Source organism: Odontesthes bonariensis, chromosome 2, assembly GCF_027942865.1.
Source record: "Odontesthes bonariensis isolate fOdoBon6 chromosome 2, fOdoBon6.hap1, whole genome shotgun sequence".
Taxonomy (NCBI): domain Eukaryota; kingdom Metazoa; phylum Chordata; class Actinopteri; order Atheriniformes; family Atherinopsidae; genus Odontesthes; species Odontesthes bonariensis.
Genome location: NC_134507.1, coordinates 44,578,543 through 44,599,735, shown reverse-complemented (window position 1 = coordinate 44,599,735; position 21,193 = coordinate 44,578,543). Strand labels below are relative to the sequence as shown.

The following is a 21,193-nucleotide window of genomic DNA, read 5'->3' as shown; positions in this document are numbered from 1 at the left end:
TTTCCTCACTTTACTCTCTTTATGTATATGTGACATTATTGTGGTCATTAACTCGTGTTTCCCAGTTCCAACAGATATCCTTTGAATGGTGTTACAGTGCCGCCGCCGCCCCCTCCCCCCTCCCCCCTTTCTGTCTTCTCAAACCCCAGCTGGTGGAGGCGGATGGCCACCCTTCCTGAGTCTGGTTCTGCCAGAGGTTTCTTCCTGTTAAAAGGGAGTTGTTTCTCTCCACAGTCGCCTCAGGCACGCTCAGGACGGGAGATTGGACCGAAAAAGAAAAAGTTTTCAGTGCAATCTGTTGGTTTCCTTAGCTAGGAAATTTTTTTGAATTGGCTCTATATGAACGAATTGGATTATTTTATGAATAATTATGATTACAATGAATTGAATTCCAATTGGCTTGAATTGGACTTTATTATCTAAGTGCCTTGAGATGACATTTGTTGTATTTGACGCTATATAAATAAAAATGAATTGAATTGAACTGTGTCATGGTGTTTAAACGGGTTTTCAGTGGACATATGCTGAACCTGCTGCTGATGCACCAACTGCTTGTCTAATATTTTGAATTTTGTCTGAAGAATTTGGCTTCATCCAAATGAATTGAAATACCAGCCCACAGTCTCAGTACAGCGTGTTTACTTGTTGATACGACCACTGCACAGAAATGATTGGAGGTGATTTGGTGTTAACATGCTTTAACTTCATGTATTTGCCTCTCCCAACCCCTGTGTGTATCCATAAAGTCTAACATACCTGTTAAACGTTTGGGAAGACAGTATTTTTCTCATCTTTCACAGCCCTGCATTGTTTACATTGACAGGTTTCCTACCAAGAGTTGTTTGAACTGCTCATGTTCATGTGTTGTCTTGATCTTGCAGCCACTGTCCGAATATGCATCATGTGACCAGTGCGCATGCTCCTTTGATGCGAGATGAAAGCATGTGTGTGTATTAGTCTCGCATGTATGATATGATGCATGTGTTTGTTTCTGTCTGCAGTTTAAAGCACATGCTGTTGCAGAAGGTGCGGGACGGGCCGAAGAACCAATGGATGTTAATGTCATCGTAATTGACCAGAATGACAACAATCCAATTTTTGAAAAATCCACCTATGTTGGAGAAGTTGCTGAGGCCTCAAAAATAGGTAATGAAAGTGGATTTATTTCATGTAAGCCTGAAAAATACACCAGTTGATGGGTTTTATTTTTACAAGTTAAAGAAATAAAAGCAGTAAGTAGACTGCACCAATATAGCCATTTTCTAGTCTTCACTGGAAGCACTTTACACTGAAGTAGTAAATCCATATAGTATCTTTCAAAACAAATTTCATTATGTTTAAGTGGCAAATGAAAGAAACTACCCTGGGGAGATTACCATGGTAGCTTAGGCTGAAGTCATCACCTGCTCCGGAGCACTTTACGCTCAGAGTTTAGGATTACGTCGTCTGAGACGAGCTCCATCGATTCACTGGTTCAAGTCCTGATGATAGAAAACCTGGCTGTGTTGAACTTGCCTCCTTGCACACCCTTCTGAGCTTCTTGCTTTGAGTAAAATCACATAAATGTTCTAAAAACGCAAGTGGCCGACAAGGATGATCAACTTGGCTCATGTTGTGGTTCCAGAGCACCCTACCCTAATCCTAACTCATCAGGGTACATTCAAGGTAAACACAAGAAACTTGTGCTAAAGGAAAAAAAATGGACCAGACTCTGTGAATAATTGCCTATACTCCCTATATAGATCAGTGAGCAATGCTGACCAACATGTCATTGGGGTCATCAGGTGGGAACCTCCTTTCATCAGTGTTTCGTCTAGTTGGGCCCACGACACCTCCAGGAGGCTAGACAATGACCACTGGCGTCCCAGAGTCACCCCCCTAATTCCAGCCAACACTGCTCCTCACACCGCAACAACCATCTTTTACAGCCACAAGCTACCTCAGCCTCTCACCAACTGCACACCAGTCACAGCGGGGTGGGGATACAAACCCTGGTTCGGGTAGGGGGAGAAATAAAAGAGGTAAAGATAAGTAGGTATGGGATTCAAACCTTGGTTCAGGTAGGGGGTAATGAAAATATAGAGGGTGCCAGAGGTGGAGGCAAGACAAGACACACTAGCAGATTCAGCAGACAAACTCATCTAAACAGTCCTATAATCACTAAAAATGCCAGCAGAAACAAAGCCATACAACTCACTCAAAGCCAACTCACCCAAAATGGCCGCCTGGTTTCAAAAGGCTCACATGGGCCAAAACCTCCACTTAAATATCTTGAACTTCTTCTTTGCTTTTTCCAAAAGTCTGTTTACCCTAAGTGCTGCCCCTGCTGGGCCCCCAGCTGCTATTGCTTCTTTTAATCCAAATCCACTGACTGGACTTGACTGCCTCATCTGACACTTCCTTCACTATTTTCCTCACACTCTGTCCACTTACACCCAGCTCCCTCACCAATGAGACAACAGACTTTGCAACAAATCCTCTACATCCTATTTCAACTGGACAGATTCTAACTTTCCATCCTCGCTGCTCTGCTTCTGCCCCCAACTCCACATATCTAAGCTTTTTCCTTTCATATGCTTCTGCTACTAATTCCTCCCAAGGAACAGTCGGCTCTATGAAACAGACTCTCATTCTACTCCTTGACCACAAGACTATACCAGGCCTTAGATTTGTTGAGGCTATTTCCTGGGGAACAACTAGCTTATTTCCTAAATCTACCTGCATCTCCCAATCACAAGCATCCTCCAAGCTGCCGTGCCTCCTTATCGTCTTATTAACTTTCTCCCCCTCTTGAACAAACTCTTCTTCCTCTCTTCACCTTAGACCCTCCTAAGTTTACCTGCCTTCGTTTATCTTCAATACCTGCAGCTAAGCTTCTTAATACTTGGTCATGTCGCCATGTATTCTGGCCTTGTGACAGACTAACCTTACAACCTGACAAAATATGCCTTAGAGTTGCCGTACCTGAACTTAATGAACATAACAGGTCCCCATTTACCCAGAGTTGTAGGTTCTGGGGAGTTGGCAATACATCATATGTTGCCCCTATCAAAAATCTAATACTCCTTTCATCCATACTCCACAGTTCTTTCCAACTAAGCTTTTTCTTCTCTACACCTTCCCAATTCAACCACCGTCCCTGCTTGAGCCACTACCTTTGCACACCTTAAAATTTCCTCCTGTCTACGAACCTGCTCAACAACTAGCTTTCTCTTCTCCTCTGGACCTGCTCTACTCCACACCGGTTTGCCTGGGACAAGCCCCAAGCCTCCCCGGCCTATTTGCACATTACCCACAATCTCTGCATGTCTAAGAGTTGCTTCTGCCTCCTGACCTGCCATTCTTGGTTTCCACTTCCTCCCCTTGGTTGGGTTTGGAACCACCCTACTAACTACCACATCTTTACTCCCAGCTAAAAGGAGCTCTGTCCTAACTTTAGTACATTTAAACTCCTCTACTAGACTAGATACTGGGAGCTGGAGTATGCCTTTCCCATACAGTGCCACAGTACTTAAGCATCTAGGAACATAAGCAAATCAAAACAGAGCTGGCAGTTTTCCACATCCTCTGTTTTCCGTCTACACATTAAGTTATAGTTATTAGTCAATGGTTGGTTCCTTGTTTAATGTCAGCATAGAGTATAATTCTCAATATATTGAAAGAAGACAACAAAAATCCAGAATCAACCAACAGACCTCCACAATCACAAAGTACATCATTGGCTGGGCAAGAAAACTAGCATCGTTTTTGCTGTATTCAGCCCAGCTTTATTGGTGAATCGTCCCTTTCCTGAGCCGTTTGACAAGCCTCTTTATTTCATTTCCACTCATATCTTTCCTCTTTTCAGGTTACGAAGTGATTCAGGTTGTGGCCACAGATCTTGATGAGCCAAATAATGACAACTCTGATATTCGCTACAGTATTTTGAGCCAGGAGCCAACAGGAACCAGTTCCAAACTGTTTGTCATCAACGAAGTCACTGGAATGATCAGAGTCAATGCTTTGGGGCTGGACAGAGAGGTGAGCCTTTAAAAGATATATTTCCCCTTTCTGAGTGTTTAAACCTACTTGTTAAAATCATCAATGTGCTGACCACCGCGCAGCCCCTAACTGGCTCCGTCATGGCTGTAATAATTATTATGCTTGCATGTGTACTATGTTGTTACCAGGAGATTCCACTAGGGAGCACACCAGAGATCTCAGATCCTGAGAAAAAACATTTCCTCAAATGTTGTCTTAACCACTTCAAGGTCCGATGTATCTGAGGAGACTTCTTTAGCTGAGTCTGTAAACTGATGGCAGGGTTAATGTTTTTTTCTTGGTGCATTAAGCTCCGTCTTTCTTCCTACAGATTATCCCTCAGTACACACTGGTGGTCCAAGCAGCCGACATGCAGGGAAGAGGGTTGTCTGGAAATGCAAAAGTAATTCTCAAGGTGACAGACCGCAATGACAACGCTCCAGTCTTTACTCAGCCATCTGTAAGTAAAACACTCCTGAGACTGTAACTTTGCTCCTTATCTGCTCAGTCATCACAGTAGATGACCACATTGCCTAGCCTGTTGATGAGCAGCGTCATTATGTTAAAAAGTGCCCCCAAAATTCCACCACTGTGGGAGTTTATGGAGACTTTTAAAAAAGGGTTTAAGGAGACAATATGTGACAAGTTCTCAATTATTTACTGTATCCTCTCCAAACTGTGATAACATGCTCCAAGGGTTGGTACCAAAGATCTCGAAAGAGGCAGAAAGGAGCAGAATGAGATGAAATAGGTCACTCCATGACCTAAAATGATTAGAATATAGGTGTAAATTACTGGAAGAAAATAAAGCTGCTATACTGTACTTTTGAAATGCATGGAATCACGATGCTGCTATGTATTCAATAGCCACACATAATCAATGTTAACATGGCAGCAGACATAGAAAAAAGATCTAAAACCATCTTTGTTGAAGCTGGAGTGAACACCATGAAGGCTGTTTTTCATCTGTAAATTGATCAGGTTCTATTTCATTCTTCCTGACCGCCAGAGGGCGGTGCTTTCAGCACTGAATATCTCCATCTCACATATGTGCAGGTCGAGTTATTATACCAACAAAGTCACCTGTGACCATGTGATGACGTAGGGTGCACGCCCAAGTATAAGACCCCCACGTCATCACGCAATCTGTTACTTCTATCTTCTCGCAATTGAGGAAAACTGGGATAGCAGGTCAAATTTGGCTCGCTACTGGTAGTTTCGTAACCTGAGGGTTGGTGCTTCAGCTATTCGTCCACCAGAGACTGCGGCAAGCCGCTTATTCTTTCACGTGTGTCTGTTCTTTCGGGCGAACAGCGGTGATCTCGCCGTTACGATTCACACTGAATTACTGCAGACAGTTAAGTTGCTTAATTATTAGCAGATGATAAGAGCCGGCGGCTTGCCGGGCTGGTATTTGTTTTGAACGGCGGTGTTTTCACCTCCCTGCTTTAAGAGTGGGTGGATTGCAGCGGCAGTAAGCACGCCATTGACATCTTACTTTAATTATCGGGCAGTGTGGAGTGCACTTACTCGTTGAAATAAATGTGTTTTAGAAGAACACTCCGGTGCGGACGCGTTTGATCTTTATTTTTGTGTGGATGTGCAGCACACTGTTTCCGCTGGGACTGTCTTACACTGTTTATGGGATCATTTACTGTATTATTCTTCGTTTTTTGTGAACTGTCCCACTTAATGACATTTTGAGCTCGCATGTCTGTAGCTCCTGTATGGCCCTCCTCAAACCTGAGGATGGCCATGATCAGTGTCTGTCTCGGGGTTGAACACCTGAGGAGAGGTTTATCTGACAACCCATGTATGAACTGTGGGTTTATGCCACTGTCGGTCAGAAGGGCTAGACTGGCAGAGGTGGAAGACCCGGCTGCACCTAGGGGACGAGGACGCAGACGTAGTACGGCATCACAGGGACCTCCTAAGAAAGTTAGTGGACACTTTGGCTCGCCAAGTAGGCACTCTCTCATCTGAGTTGGCCCAGATTAAGGAGCTTCCGCTAAATCTGCAGCCTGATGATAGGGGGTCAGCTCCGAGTGGTGACTCCGCCACAAGGGGCTTGCCTTGTCGGGATATTGATGTGCTTTCAACTGCAGCTTCCTGCAGTTTGTTTGATGATGAGTGGACGGACAGAACGAGGATAAAGATTCAGTTTGTCGAGCCTCTGATGATTTGTCTCAAGGGTCGGATGGTTCATTGTGTGGATCAGAAGCTGGCCATGCCACACTGAAACCAGCAATTCGGATGGCTTTAGCACACCTGGGGCTGGATGACGCTCACATCATAGAAGCTCCTTCCAGTGCTTTTTTTAGGCAGATGCCACAGCCTGCAGCTTTCTCGGTCACTCCTTCGAAGCCCTATATTGAAGAGCTCCAGCGCTGCTAGAAAGATCCAAAATTACTGTCTCATCACACCAGTGATTGCAGGATTTTGGCAGCCATGCAGGGGGAAGACAGCTATGAGTTGGATTGTATGGTCCCAGTAGATCCTACCATTGCCTCTTTGATAGTCTCACCTGATGAGGCTCTCAGACCTGATGCCCGCTGTCCCAGTCCTAAGCGAAGGCTGACTGATGATCTCCTTGTTAGGGCTTATAATATAGCGGCACGCATGGGCCGTATTGGTAATTCCTTTTCCAACCTTATACTGGGCCTGTCTCAGATCCTGCAGGAATCTTGTGTAGACTCCTCTGCTCAGACCCTAAGTGATGCATCCCTTCAGAGTTTTGCATTCATGTCTAGGGAGCTCGGAAGATTGATGTCAAGTCTGGCTGTCGCACCCTCTGTCTGAAGGGTGTCACTGTACTCTCCGTTCTCTTCCAGGGGTTCCAGGTCACATGTTTGGGCCAGCTGCTCAGCAGGCGCTAGAGCGCATTGCTCAAGTTGACCAGGCCAGGCAGCGGTTTGCTGGCCTGCGTCGGGGCCCAGCTCAGGCCCCAAGGCAGAGGGGTCTTTTGCAGTCTGGTCCCAGCCGCTCTCATCCACCTGCTCGCCCAGTTGAACAGCTGAGGTCCTCTCAATATTCCGGGCATTATGGTTAGCGCCAGCGGGCTCCCTCCCAGCCATTTTTTCAGGTGCCAAGAGGACCAGCCCCCAGTGGTCACCCCCATAAAGGCCCTCAACAGGGAGCTGGCAACCCTCTTAGACAAAGACGCCATCGAGTCTGTCGAGTGGCATACAGGGCTCAATGGGTTTTATTAAGTGTATTTTTTGATTCCGGACAAGGATGACGGGTTCCGCCCGATCCTGGACCTGAGGGGGCTGAACAAGTTTTTAAAGGTCTTGCCATTCCGAATGTTGCGGATGGCAGACGTTCTCCAGTCAGTGGCACAGGGGGCCTGGTTTGTGTCAGTAGATCTCAAGGATGCCTATTATCATGTGCCTATTGCTCCACACCACAGGCAGTTCCTGAGATTCGCCTTTCAGGGCCGGGCTTACCATTTCAAGGTGATGCCGTTCGGTCTCTCACTTGCCCCTCGCATATTACGAGGTGCGTGGCTGCGGCCCTTGCTCCCATACAAGCCAGAGGTTTGAAAATCTTGCCATATCTGGACGATTGGCTTATTGTTTCCCCAACTGCAGAGCAGGTAGTGAGAGACACTGCTTGGCTCCTTGGACAGGTGAACCGGCTGGGCCTCACAGTCAATTACTCCAAGAGCAGCCTGACACCCAGTCAGAAGGTAGATTACCTGGGCATGACTCTCGACTCACTGTCGATGAGAGCCTTCCTTTCTCAGAAAAGAGTCGAGAATATTTTGCAACTCATAGGTTGCTTCCAGAATGGCAGAGTATTGCGGTACGGCCTTTTTTTAGGACTGCTGCGCATGCTGACAGCAGCATCCATGGGGTTTCCCCTGGGTCTTCTTTCCTTACGACCCCTTCAAATCTGGGTCAACACACTTCACTTGGATACCAAGTGGCACAGGGGCAGGAACGTCAGGGTATCCAGTCCTTGCTGTCGAGCTCTGAGGCCTTGAAGGAGACGAGAGTATCTGGCCAGGGGGGTTCCCCGAGGCGTAATCCCTGCCCGCCGAGAGGTTGTGGAGACGGATGCCTCTCTGTTGGGTTGGGGTGCCGTCTGGCAGCGCAGGACCATCAACAGCAGATGGAGCGCACAGCAGAGGTGGGAACATATAAATATGCTCGAGCTCAGGGCAATATATCTCGCAGTGCAAAATTTTCTTCCTGTATTGAAGGGGCGGCATGTTCTCGTCCGCACAGAGAGCACCTCAGCAGTGTATCACGTAAATCATCAGGGTGGCACCAGGTCCAAGCGGGGGCTGCGGGTGTCAAGGCAGCTCCTAGCGTGAGCATTTCCCCACCTCTCTCCCGCCAAGGGCTGCCACAGGACGAATGGAGACTCCACCCGGGAGTGGTGGAGATGATTTGGAGCCGATATGGCAGAGCAGAGGTGGACATTTTTGCCTCAGAAACATCCACACATTTTCCGCTTTGGTACTCACTGACCAGCCCTCTGGGACAGGATGCCATGGCTCATGTTTGGCCACCCCGCCTTCTATATGCCTTTCTTCTAATTCCACTAGTCCGTGTGACGCTGGAAAGAGTGCGACAGAAGGGCCACAGACTGCTACTGGTGGCCTTCAACTGGCCAGGGCGGCCATGGTGGCCATGGTTTCCAGTGCTGCTGACACTACTCCCTGGGGAACCATGGCGCCTCCCAAGGAGACCGGACCTCCTATCTCAGTTGGGGTGACGCATTTGGCATCCGAATCCGGAGCTTTTGGTCTGGCCATTGGGAGCCGGGAGCCAGGAGCCAGGACCCACTCCTGGCATTCTGTGACCAGTCAGTGATCCACACGGTGTTAAGTTCCAGGACTCCCTGCACTAGGTCAATCTATGCTAACCGGTGGAAGCTTTTCTCTCAGTGGTGCCGGAAAACTGCTCAGTGGCCATCACTCTGCGTTTCCTGCAGTTATTATTGGACGCAGGCAGAAGTGCATCAACCTTAAAGGTATATGCGGCGGCCATTTCGGCAGGACATGCCAGAGTGAACAACCAGACAGTGGGATCACACTATCTGGTTAGTCGGATCTCGAGGGGCGCACAGAGGCGTGAGCCATCAAGGAAACTATGGTACCATCATGGGACTTGACGTTGGTTTTGAGGTCAGTGTGTCGGCCCCCATTCAAACCCATGGGAGACGCAGAACTCAGGTGGCTGTCTGTAAAGACTGCATTTCTGCTGGCAATCACATCAGCAAAGCGAGTGGATGAACTCCACGCCCTGTCAGTGAGAGATGTGTATGCGTTGGTATCTGGATTGGTTGTGGGTTACTCTCCTGCCCAATCCCTCCTTCCTGCCAAAGAGGGTGCCTCCCTCACATGTAAATAAAGCAATTGAGTTGGCAGCATTCAGTCCAACAAGCTCGTAACAGCGTATGTGGGGGAGTATGTGGGGGCTACAGCCATTTTTCGTAAATCTGACAAACTGTTTGTTTGCTATGGGGGTTGTAGGAGAGGTCAACCTCTGTCAAAACAGAGACTTTCCATGTAGATTGTCAATGCGATTTTACATGCTTATATGTCGCAGAGCCGACCTGCGCCTAGTAACGTGTGGTGCCACTCTACTCGGAGTGTGTCCACATCGTGGGCAGCCTTGAAAGGGGTCTCTTTGCAGGACATATGTGCTGCAGCGACCTGGGAATCCTCATGTACCTTTGATCGCTATTATCACGTCAATGTGGCTGCTCTACCTGCTGTGGCAAAGGCTATTCTATCAACAACTTCCATGCCTTAATGCGGTAAGCATTCCTCATGACCTTGTTGGCATTAGTCATCAAGTGCTGAAAGCACCGCCCTCTGGTGGTCAGGAAGAATGAAATAGAACGAAAGTTACGGATGTAACTACGGGTCTACAAATTCTGGATGACCACCAGAGCTGCCTGTCACTCGGAATCTGGGCGAGAAGATTCTGTAGGAACAGATTGCATGATGATGTGGGGGTCTTATACTGGGGCATGCAACCTACGTCATCACATGGTCACAGGTGACTTTGTTGGTATGATAACTCGAAACTGCACATATGTGAGATGGAGATATCCAGTGCTGAAAGCACCGCCCTCTGGCGGTCATCCAGAATTCATAGAACCGTAGTTACATCCGTAACTTTCGTTTCCATGACTGAACTGTCAGCTAACACTTGCTCATCCATCAGGCACTGAGAGAACCTGATGGATCCTCTGCTAATAGTTGAGCTCCGATCATTTCAGAGTAGCTCTAATATTCACTCACATAACACCTGGATCGTTGCAGCGTGTGCGCTGTGGTCAGCTGCCTATAGTTGGAGGTTCACTCATTAGATTTAGTGCAAGAGAAACTTTAGCAGGGGTCAAATCTACTCTAATGATGTTACGAGGTCATTTCCTAGTACAGTTAGTGTTATCAACAGATCAGGCTGTTAGCTGTATGTGTGGAGAAACTCCAGCAAAGTCTTTGGGCCATTAAAACATGAAGCATTTTCAGCTAATGCTAATGCATACTACATTACAGTCAGTGGGGTTACATGGCACTGAAAGGATCGGATAATTGGCCAAATTACAATGAGAATGAGTTGAGCAAGGGTAATTATCCTTGGATATATGGCAGTGAATGAATCGAATCAGAGGCACAAAGCGTGTCATACCAGCGAATGAAGAGCAAGATGAAGCTACGTCCCTCTACACTTCGTTTGTGATGAGCTGCTTATTGCACAAACACGATGCACAACGGCGTATTCTCTATCGCGTTGTTCGTTTCTTTCCGACAGCGACTACAACAGTTATATCGTCTCTTCCGACTTTTGGTTCACGACCCCGGGAAAAAAATCTTGAGCATGCGCAGAACGCAAAGTCTAAAGCCGCTTTCGGACAGAGCCGTTCTAAGGACGCAGTTATAGGAACGGTCCTCCTCGAATTTCTTTCTCATAACTGTCCTTCCCCAGCGGAACTGTTTCAGTCTGCATTTACACATGAGTTGGGACCAGGTCGGAACTGATGCGGCGCAGCCGTCTGCGTCAGTGACGTTTTACGTTAGCCGTTTAGCGCCACATTCAACAACAAAACAGAACAAAACAAAACCCGGTAAAAGTAAGGAGAGAAGAAAAAACACCACAAAGAAGCTAACATGGAGAGCGGGGAGGCCAACGTGTTCATGGTCTGCATGGTGGTGATATTAATCATGGACGATCACATCGGGCGTCTAACATGGAGGCTGGAAGAGCTCACAGAGAGAGTCAGGAGACGCAGGATGGAGCGCAGGCCATACTTCTTGGTTTCATGAAGGAAGGAGAGCAGAGCGCCGCAGACAAAGGATGTGTTCCTATAGACCCAGCCTCGGAGAAGGAGCTGAAATGGTTATAGGAACTGAGGGCGATGGTCCCAAGTTCCTGTATGTCCGAATGCGGGAGAAAACGGCCCCGTGGATTAAAAGGTTATAGGAACTGCCAAAGGTTCCTACAGTCCGAATGCAGCTTAAAGCCTGATTCTTACTCGGTGCAACCGCGCAACTGTTCTGGCTCGAGAACCATTAATGACGTCATCGAAAGCGCCAGCCCCTTCACAGTTCCTTCAGCTCATAAGCGCAGTTTGCGCCGAGAATGCGTCACATTTGCAGTTCTCTCCAGACCAGCGGGCGTCACTGTTGAGGAAATAAGCTGAAGAACCGGACGAAGAAAAGCATACGAAGAAAGCATACACAATGCCACCTGTGGTGTCACGTCAGCAGAGGCTGGCACATCTGATGCAGATGCGGAATGAATTTACTCTGGGTGTAGAACTGTATATGTATCTCAGAGCTAAGCGGCTGCGGCAAAAACAGAAGAGAAGGTGGAATGTTCGTCCTTTGCAACAAGACGAACTTTGTCAAACGTTGTCCCAGTGTAACTTCATAGACGTGTCGTACAGATGTTTGTAGAGGCGCACCCTCTCGGTCACCGCGGTCTCTGCAGTGTTCATGTTTCCTTTCTCTTGGTCAGCTGTTTCCGGTTGAGCTCGCGCGAAGTCAGAAAAAAAGTTGTGTGCGCGACCTTGCGACGCGCGAGGATTTTTTAGCTTGCGACGGGGGGCGTGGCGGAATTTTGAGTCACGTGACCGTTTGCGCCATTTGCGACCAGCTAGTAAGAATGGGTCAAAGCGAGATTGCACCGAGTAAGAATCAGGCTTAAGTCACCACGTGCTTCACCGTCTACAAGCAGCTTTATTTTGACTTTCAACCGAGTTATCTCGGGGTCTTAATCTGATCGTGAGTAATCCGACCCGATCCAATTTCAGGTCAGATTCAGGTGTCTACATGCACTTAATAACTCAATTATTGTAATTTAGCCAATTATCTGATCCTTTCTGTGCCATGTAACCCAACTGAGTGTTTTATTGTCTATTTTTAGAAGTGTTTCACTGTTTCACAAGTTCTTGATGATAAAATGTTTGTTTTTCTCAGAGTGCAACTGATGAAGCTGTGTCCATCATACACTGGGTTATTCCTGAAATCTCTGTTTCTGAGAACGAAAGACGAGATTATCCTCTAAAAATCTCTCAAGTAAGATGAAGTAAATTTGTTACTGAAGTGCATTTTGAATATTGTTTCCTCTGCACTGTGCTGATTATTTGCAAGGCTCTATTTCTAGTATGTTTAAATGATCCTAACCCCTTCAGAATGACCTTAAAACCACAATTTGACCCGTTTACTAAACCCGACAATTGAGATAAAGGTTCATTGCTTTGTTCTGGGACAATAAAGATGATTTCTAATGATCACATTTCATTGCTGTCCAGAGTACAGAGAACTGACAGAATCAGTCTCTGAACAGTATTTAGAATATTGTAACCAGATAACTTAGTTTTGTTGCCTCATGTCGTTGTTACATCATAAAGTGGGTGTTTTAAACCTTTTTTTAAAATGTGGGTACTCCTGCTGCAAAAAAACAACTGATTAAAGCCTTTCCTATTCCATGGACCAGCAGGATGCTATTGACTGATCTCTACAATCAGCTCTGTACTGTACATGCTTAACAATATTATGACTATACTTGTGAGTTAGTGGTATTAACTAAGGCCGGGTGTGCTTTGTCCAGATCCGCTCTGACGAGGACCAAAAGAGGAAGATCTATTACAGCATCACTGGTCCAGGAGCTGATGAGGAACCTGTCGGCCTTTTTACCATGGACAGGACCAGTGGTATTCTGTATATCACACAACCACTCGACAGGGAGAAGCAGGCAAAGTACATGGTAAGCATCCTCTCTGGTAGCTTTATACACCCTTTGTCTCAGTTTGAACTCCCCTGGGATGAAAGGGAAAACCAAATTACTGCTTTCTTAGCTCATACAATCAAGAAATCCAGTGAAACACACCTTCACTAGTTCCTTCACCGAGTTAGGTCATAAGCTTCAGGTTTTCCACAGACTTTAGGCATTTATTTAACAGTGCGCTGGTGTTCTCCTGTTGGATCGCACCATATTATACAAAGTATGAAATAAGAATGCACGCTGCTGGTCAAAAGTTTGAGCACGCACCTACCCATTCATTTTGAGGCGTCCTGACTTGAGTTGGACAGTATATTGTTATGTCTTCATGTACAGAAGCAGTTGACAAATGAATACATCTCAAACAGCACAAAGCTGAACGGACAAGTTGATGAAAACTAAAAAAAAAAGGTTAATCATACTGAGCTGCCCCCTTAATATGTTTCTTGGGACACATGTTCAGGACACACACGACCCAACACATGTTCATGTTGTTCAGTTGTCTAATTTTTCAGCTTCTTTGTAAAACCAAATCTTAATCACAAATACCTGCTGTAAGTACATTTCTATCTCACTTTTCTAGTCTTGTTGACCTCTCAAAGCGCTTTACACTACACGCCGCATTCATCAGCCACATAAACATCATACAGCACTTTTTAAAGCCTGTGCAGGAAACCAGGGATTGAGCCAGACCACCTCTAACATATTGTACTGAAATATATCCAGTATTCACAGCTGAAAAGTAATCGGCCAAAGGAGCACTTTCCAATCACCTTGAAGAGATGATTTATGGATCTTCTGCCCGAGTAGTGCTGTTCACATCATCATAGAAAACAGATGGCACATTTGTGTCGTCGTGCTACTCTGTTTCAGTTCATTGTATCACTTATAAATACTTATAAAACTGCTTGTTGATAACAGCATACTTTACATTCCCAATATAACGCTCAGTTGTGCAAAGACAACTTCATCAAAATGAAATAAAATGCCAGCCCACAGTCTCAGTACAGCGTGTTTACTTGTTGATACGACCACTTTACAGAAATGATTGGAGGTGATTAGGTGTTAACATGCTTTAACTTCATGTATTTGCCTCTCCCAACCCTTGTGTGTATCCATAAAGTCTAACATACCTGTTAAACGTTTGGGAAGACGGTATTTTTCTCATCTTTCACAGCCCTGCATTGTTTACATTGACAGGTTTCCTACCAAGAGTTGTTTGAACTGCTCATGTTCATGTGTTGTCTTGATCTCGCAGCCACTGTCTGAATATGCATCATGTGACCAGTGCGCCTGCTCCTGTGATGCGAGATGAAAGCATGTGTGTGGATTAGTCTCGCATGTATGATATGATGCATGCGTTTGTTTCTGTTCGCAGTTGAAAGCACATGCTGTTGCAGAAGGTGCGGGACCGTCCTTAGAGCCTATGGATTTTAGTGTCATCGTAATTGACCAGAATGACAACAATCCAATTTTTGAAAAATCCACCTATGTTGGAGAAGTTGCTGAGGCCTCAAAAATAGGTAATGAAAGTGGATTTATTTCATGTAAGTCTGAAAAATACACCAGTTGATGGGTTTTATTTTTACAAGTTAAAGAAACAAAAGCAGTAAGTAGACTGCACCAATATAGCCATTTTCTAGTCTTCACTGGAAGCACTTTACACTGAAGTAGTAAATCCATATAGCATCTTTCAAAACAAGTTTCATTATGTTTAAGTGGCAAATGAAAGAAACTACCCTGGCGAGATTACCATGGTAGCTTAGGCTGAAGTCATCACCTGCTCCGGAGCACTTTACGCTCAGAGTTTAGGATTACGTCGTCTGAGACGAGCTCCATCGATTCACTGGTTCAAGTCCTGATGATAGAAAACCTGGCTGTGTTGAACTTGCCTCCTTGTACACCCTTCTGAGCTGCTTGCTTTGAGTGAAATCACATAAATGTTCTAAAAACGCAAGTGGCCGACAAGGATGATCAACTTGGCTCATGTTGTGGTTCCAGAGCACCCTACCCTAACCCTGACTCATCAGGGTACATTCAAGGTAAACACAAGAAACTTGTGCTAAAGGAAAAAAATGGACTGACTCTGTGAATAATTGCCTATACTGCCTATATAGATCAGTGAGCAATGCTGACCAACATGTCATTGGGGTCATCAGGTGGGAATCTCCTTTCATCAGTGTGTCGTCTAGTTGGGCCCACGACACCTCCAGGAGGCTAGACAATGACCACTGGCGTCTCAGAGTCACCCCCCTAATTCCAGCCAACACTGCTCCTCACACCACAACAACCATCTTTTTTTTCCCACAGCCACAAGCTACCTCAGCCTCTCACCAACTGCACACCAGTCACAGCGGGGTGGGGATGCAAACCCTGGTTCGGGTAGGGGGTAATGAAAATATAGAGGGTGCCAGAGGTTGAGGCAGGACAAGACACACTAGCAGATTCAGCAGACAAACTCATCTAAACAGTCCTATAATCACTAAAAATGCCAGCAGAAACAAAGCCATACAACTCATTCAAAGCCAACTCACCTAAAATGGCCGCCTGGTTTCAAAAGGCTCACATGGGCCACACCCTCCACTTAAATATCTTGAACTTCTTCTTTGCTTTTTCCAAAAGTCTGTTTACCCTAAGTGCTGCCCCTGCTGGGCCCCCAGCTGCTATTGCTTCTTCTAATCCAAATCCACTGACTGGACTTTACTGCCTCATCTGACACTTCCTTCACTATTTTTCTCACACTCTGTCCACTTACACCCAGCTCCCTCAACAGTGAGACAACAGACTTTGCAACAAATCCTCTACATCCTACTTCCACTGGACAGATTCTAACTTTCCATCCTCGCTGCTCTGCTTCTGCCCCCAACTCCACATATCTAAGCTTTTTCCTTTCATATGCTTCTGCTACTAATTCCTCCAAGGAACAGTCAGCTCAATGAAATAGACTCTCATTCCACTCCTTGACCACAAGACTATACCAGGCCTTAGATTTGTAGAGGCTATTTCCTGGGGAACAACTAGCTTATTTCCTAAATCTACCTGCATCTCCCAATCACAAGCATCCTCCAAGCTGCCGTGCCTCCTTATTGTCTTATTAACTTTCTCCCCCTCTTGAACAAACTGAATTGCAACTCTTCACCTTAGACCCTCCTAAGTTTACCTGCCTTCGTTTATCTTCAATACCTGCAGCTAAGCTTCTTAATACTTGGTCATGTCGCCATGTATACTGGCCTTGTGACAGACTAGCCTTACAACCTGACAAAATATGCCTTAGAGTTGCACTACCTGAACATAACGGGTCCCCATTTACCCAGAGTTTTAGTTTCTGGGGAGTTGGCAATATATCATATGTTGCCCCTATCGAAAATCTAATACTCCTTTCCTCCATACTCCACAGTTCTTTCCAACTAAGCTTTTTCTTCTCTACACCTTCCCAATTCAACCACCGTCCCTGCTTAGCCTGAGCCACTGCCTTTGCACCCCTTAACATTTCCTCCTGTCTACGAACCTGCTCAACAACTAGCTTTCTCTTCTCCTTGGGACCTGCTCTACTTCACACCGGTTTGCCTAGGCCAAGCCCCAAGCCTCCCCGGCCTATTTGCACATTACCCACAATCTCTGCATGTCTAAGAGTTGCTTCTGCCTCCTGAGCTGCCATTCTTGGTTTCCACTTCCTCTCCTTGGTTGGGTTTAGAACCACCTTACTAACTACCACATCTTTACTCCCAGTTAACAGGAGCTCTGTCCTAACTTTAGTACATTTAAACTCCTCTACTAGACTAGATACTGGGAGCTGGAGTATGCCTTTCCCATACAGTGCCACAGTACTTAAGCATCTAGGAACATAAGCAAATCAAAACAGAGCTGGCAGTTTTCATCATCCTCTGTTTTCAGTCTACACATTAAGTTATAGTTATTAGTCAATGGTTGGTTCCTTGTTTAATGTCAGCATAGAGTATAATTCTCAATATATTGAAAGAAGACAACAAAAATCCAGAATCAACCAACAGACCTCCACAATCACAAAGTACATCATTGGCTGGGCAAGAAAACTAGCATCGTTTTTGCTGTATTCAGCCCAGCTTTATTGGTGAATCGTCCCTTTCCTGAGCCGTTTGACAAGCCTCTTTATTTCATTTCCACTCATATCTTTCCTCTTTTCAGGTTACGAAGTGATTCAGGTTGTGGCCACAGATCTTGATGAGCCAAATAATGACAACTCTGATATTCGCTACAGTATTTTGAGCCAGGAGCCAACAGGAACCAGTTCCAAACTGTTTGTCATCAACGAAGTCACTGGAATGATCAGAGTCAATGCTTTGGGGCTGGACAGAGAGGTGAGCCTTTAAAAGATATATTTCCCCTTTCTGAGTGTTTAAACCTACTTGTTAAAATCATCAATGTGCTGACCACCGCGCAGCCCCTAACTGGCTCCGTCATGGCTGTAATTATTAATATGCTTGCATGTGTACTATGTTGTTACCAGGAGATTCCACTAGGGAGCACACCAGAGATCTCAGATCCTGAGAAAAAACATTTCCTCAAATGTTGTCTTAACCACTTCAAGGTCCGATGTATCTGAAGAGACTCCTTTAGCTGAGTCTGTAAACTGATGGCAGGGTTAATGTTTTTTTCTTGGTGCATTAAGCTCCGTCTTTCTTCCAACAGATTATCCCTCAGTACACACTGGTGGTCCAAGCAGCCGACATGCAGGGAAAAGGGTTGTCTGGAAATACAAAAGTAATTCTCAAGGTGACAGACAGCAATGACAACGCTCCAGTCTTTACTCAGCCATCTGTAAGTAAAACACTCCTGACTCTGTAACTTTGCTCCTTATCTGCTCAGTCATCACAGTAGATGACCACATTGCCTAGTCTGTTGATGAGCAGCGTCATTATGTTCAATTCAATTCAATTCAATTCATTTTTATTTATATAGCGCCAAATATAACAAATGTCATCTCAAGGCACTTAGATAATAAAGTCCAATTCAAGCCAATTGGAATTCAATTCATTGTAATCATAATTATTCATAAAATAATCCAATTCGTTCATATAGAGCCAATTCAAAAACAATTTCCTAGCTATGGAAACCAACAGATTGCACTGAAAACGTTTTCTTTTTCGGTCCAATCTCCTGTCCTGAGCGTGCCTGAAGCGACTGTGGAGAGAAACGACTCCCTTTTAACAGGAAGAAACCTCTTGCAGAACCAGACTCAGGAAGGGTGGCCATCCGCCTCCACCAGCTGGGGTTTGAGAAGACAGAAAGGGGGAGAGGGGGGGAGGGGGCCGCGGCGGCACTGTAACACCATTCAAAGGATATCTGTTGGAACTGGGAAACACGAGTTAATGACCACAATAATGTCACATATACATAAAGAGAGTAAAGTGAAGAAAGGTGTGACAGATGAGGCTCCCCAGCAGTCTAGGCCTATAGCAGCTTAACTATGGGATGTTTCAGGATCACCTGAGCCATCCCTAACTATAAGCTTTATAAAAAAGGAAAGTTTTAAGCCTGGTCTTAAAAGTGGAAAGGGTGTCTGCTTCCCGGACATTTACTGGCAGCTTATTCCACAAGAGAGGGGCCTGATAACTGAAGGCTCTGCCTCCCATTCTACTTTTAGAAACTCTGGGAACCTCGAGTAAACCTGCAGTTTGGGAACGAAGTGCTCTGTTAGGAAAATATCTTATAATGAGATCTTTAAGATATGATGGAGCTCGGTCATTAAGAGCTTTATATGTTAAGAGAAGAATCTTAAATTCTATTCTGAATTTAACAGGGAGCCAATGAAGAGAAGCTAAAACTGGAGAAATATGATCTCTCCTGTTAGTTCTCATCAAAACTCTGGCTGCAGCATTTTGGATCAACTGAAGGCTTTTCAGAGAATATGTGGGACAGCCCATAAATAAAGAATTACAGTAGTCCAATCTTGAAGTAACAAATGCATGAATTAGTTTTTCTGCATCACTCTGAGACAAGATGTTCCTGATTTTAACAATATTACGAAGATGAAAGAAGGCAGTCCTAGAAACCTGTTTTATATGCGAGTCAAATGATAAATTCTGGTCAAAAATAACTCCAAGGTTCCTCACTGTAGAACTAGAAGCCAAGGAAACACTATCTAGAGTAACTATATAGCTGGACAATCTCTCCCTGAAGCGCTCAGGTCCAAAGATAACGACTTCAGTTTTGTCTGAATTTAGAAGCAGACAGTTCTGAGTCATCCAGGTCTTTATGTCTTTAAGACATGCTTGTAGTCTGACCAACCTATTGGGTTCATCTGGTTTTATAGATAAGTACAGCTGAGTATCATCAGCATAGCAATGGAAATTTATGCCATGCTGTCTAATAATGTTACCTAATGGAAGCATGTATAAAGTGAAAAGAATCGGTCCAAGCACAGAACCCTGGGGAACTCCATGACTTACTCTGGTGTGTGAGGAAGATTCTTCATTTACAAGAACAAACTGAAATCTATCAGATAAATATGACTTAAACCAGCCTAATGCAGTTCATTTAATCCCAATAACATGTTCAAGTCTGTGTAATAAGATACTGTGATCGACCGTATCAAATGCAGCACTGAGATCCAACAGGACAAGCACAGACACAAGTCCGCTATCAGAGGCTAAGAGGAGATCATTGGTAACTTTCAGCAGTGCTGTTTCTGTGCTATGATGCACTCTGAATCCTGACTGAAACTCTTCAAACAGATTATTTCTGTGTAAGTGATCACAAAGCTGAGCTGCAACTATTTTTTCAACAACTTTAGACAAACACCTCTGAATCAAGAGTAGGTTTTTTAAGTAAAGGTTTAATTACAGCAACCTTAAAAGGCTGAGGTACATATCCTGTCAACAAAGACAGATTGATCAAATCCAATATGGATGTGTCAATTAATGGGAAAACCTCCTTGAACAGTCTGGTTGGGATTGGGTCTAAAACACAAGTTGATGGTTTAGAAGAGACTATTGCTGTTGTTAGCTCAGAGAGATCAACTGGACAGAAGCCGTCTAAATACAAATCAGGTTCTAAAGATACTTCTAAAGCTGCTGTACCTGATGATACATCACTGATAATAGTGGGAAGGACTCCATCAATCTTCTCTCTGATAGAAACAATTTTATTAATAAAGAAGCTCATGAAATCATCACTGCTGAGAGTTAAAGGAATAACTGGCTCAGCAGAGCTCGGACTCTTAGTCAGACTGGCTACAGTGCTGAAAAGAAACCTGGGATTGTTCTTATTCTCTTCTATCAATGATGAATAATAAGCAGTTCTAGCTTTACGAAGGGCTTTCTTATACGTTATTAAACTATCTTTCCAGACTAATTGAGACTCTTCTAAATTAGAGGAACGCCACTGTCTCTCCAGCTTTCTTGCAGTCTGCTTTAAAGCACGCAGCTGTGAATTATACCAAGGAGCCAACCTCTTCTGACTGATTACCTTCCTTTTCAGAGGGGCAACATTGTCCAGTGCTGTACGCATTGAAACTATAGTGCTGTCAACAAGAGAGTCAAGTGCTGCTGGAGTAAAGTTTAGGTAGTCGTCCTCTGTCATATCTGCACATGGCAGTGAAGAAAAGGATGATGGAATTAATTCTTTAAATCTGGTTACAGCATCCTCTGATAGACACCTTCTATACGTAAATTTCTTCTCAGAAACTGTATAGTCAAGTAATGTAAACTCAAAGGTTATCAGAAAATGTTCAGATAAGAGGGAACACTGTTAACTGTTCACTCTCAATGCCATAAGTCAGCACAAGATCAAGGGTGTGATTAAGGCAGTGAGTCGGTCTGTGAACACTCTGAGAAAATCCAATAGAGTCCAATATAGAATTAAAGTTCATATTCAGGCTGTCTTTTTTAACATCTACATGAATATTAAAGTCACCAACTACAATGACTTTATCTGTACTCAGCACTAAC

At 44.9% G+C, this 21,193-nt stretch overlaps 1 protein-coding gene across 2 annotated transcripts in view; it reads left to right on the top strand.

The window, feature by feature from the left end:
* LOC142398230 (cadherin-1) overlaps positions 1 to 21,193 on the top strand; it is a 130,214-nt gene that overhangs the window by 80,173 nt on the left and 28,848 nt on the right. For both annotated transcript variants that reach the window (XM_075482192.1, XM_075482200.1), the window contains exons 7-14: positions 1,002 to 1,146; positions 3,848 to 4,020; positions 4,352 to 4,480; positions 12,461 to 12,559; positions 13,095 to 13,250; positions 14,644 to 14,788; positions 17,430 to 17,602; positions 17,934 to 18,062. In XM_075482192.1, coding sequence (XP_075338307.1) covers positions 1,002 to 1,146; positions 3,848 to 4,020; positions 4,352 to 4,480; positions 12,461 to 12,559; positions 13,095 to 13,250; positions 14,644 to 14,788; positions 17,430 to 17,602; positions 17,934 to 18,062 — 1,149 coding nt within the window. The remainder of the gene's footprint in view (positions 1 to 1,001; positions 1,147 to 3,847; positions 4,021 to 4,351; positions 4,481 to 12,460; positions 12,560 to 13,094; positions 13,251 to 14,643; positions 14,789 to 17,429; positions 17,603 to 17,933; positions 18,063 to 21,193) is intronic.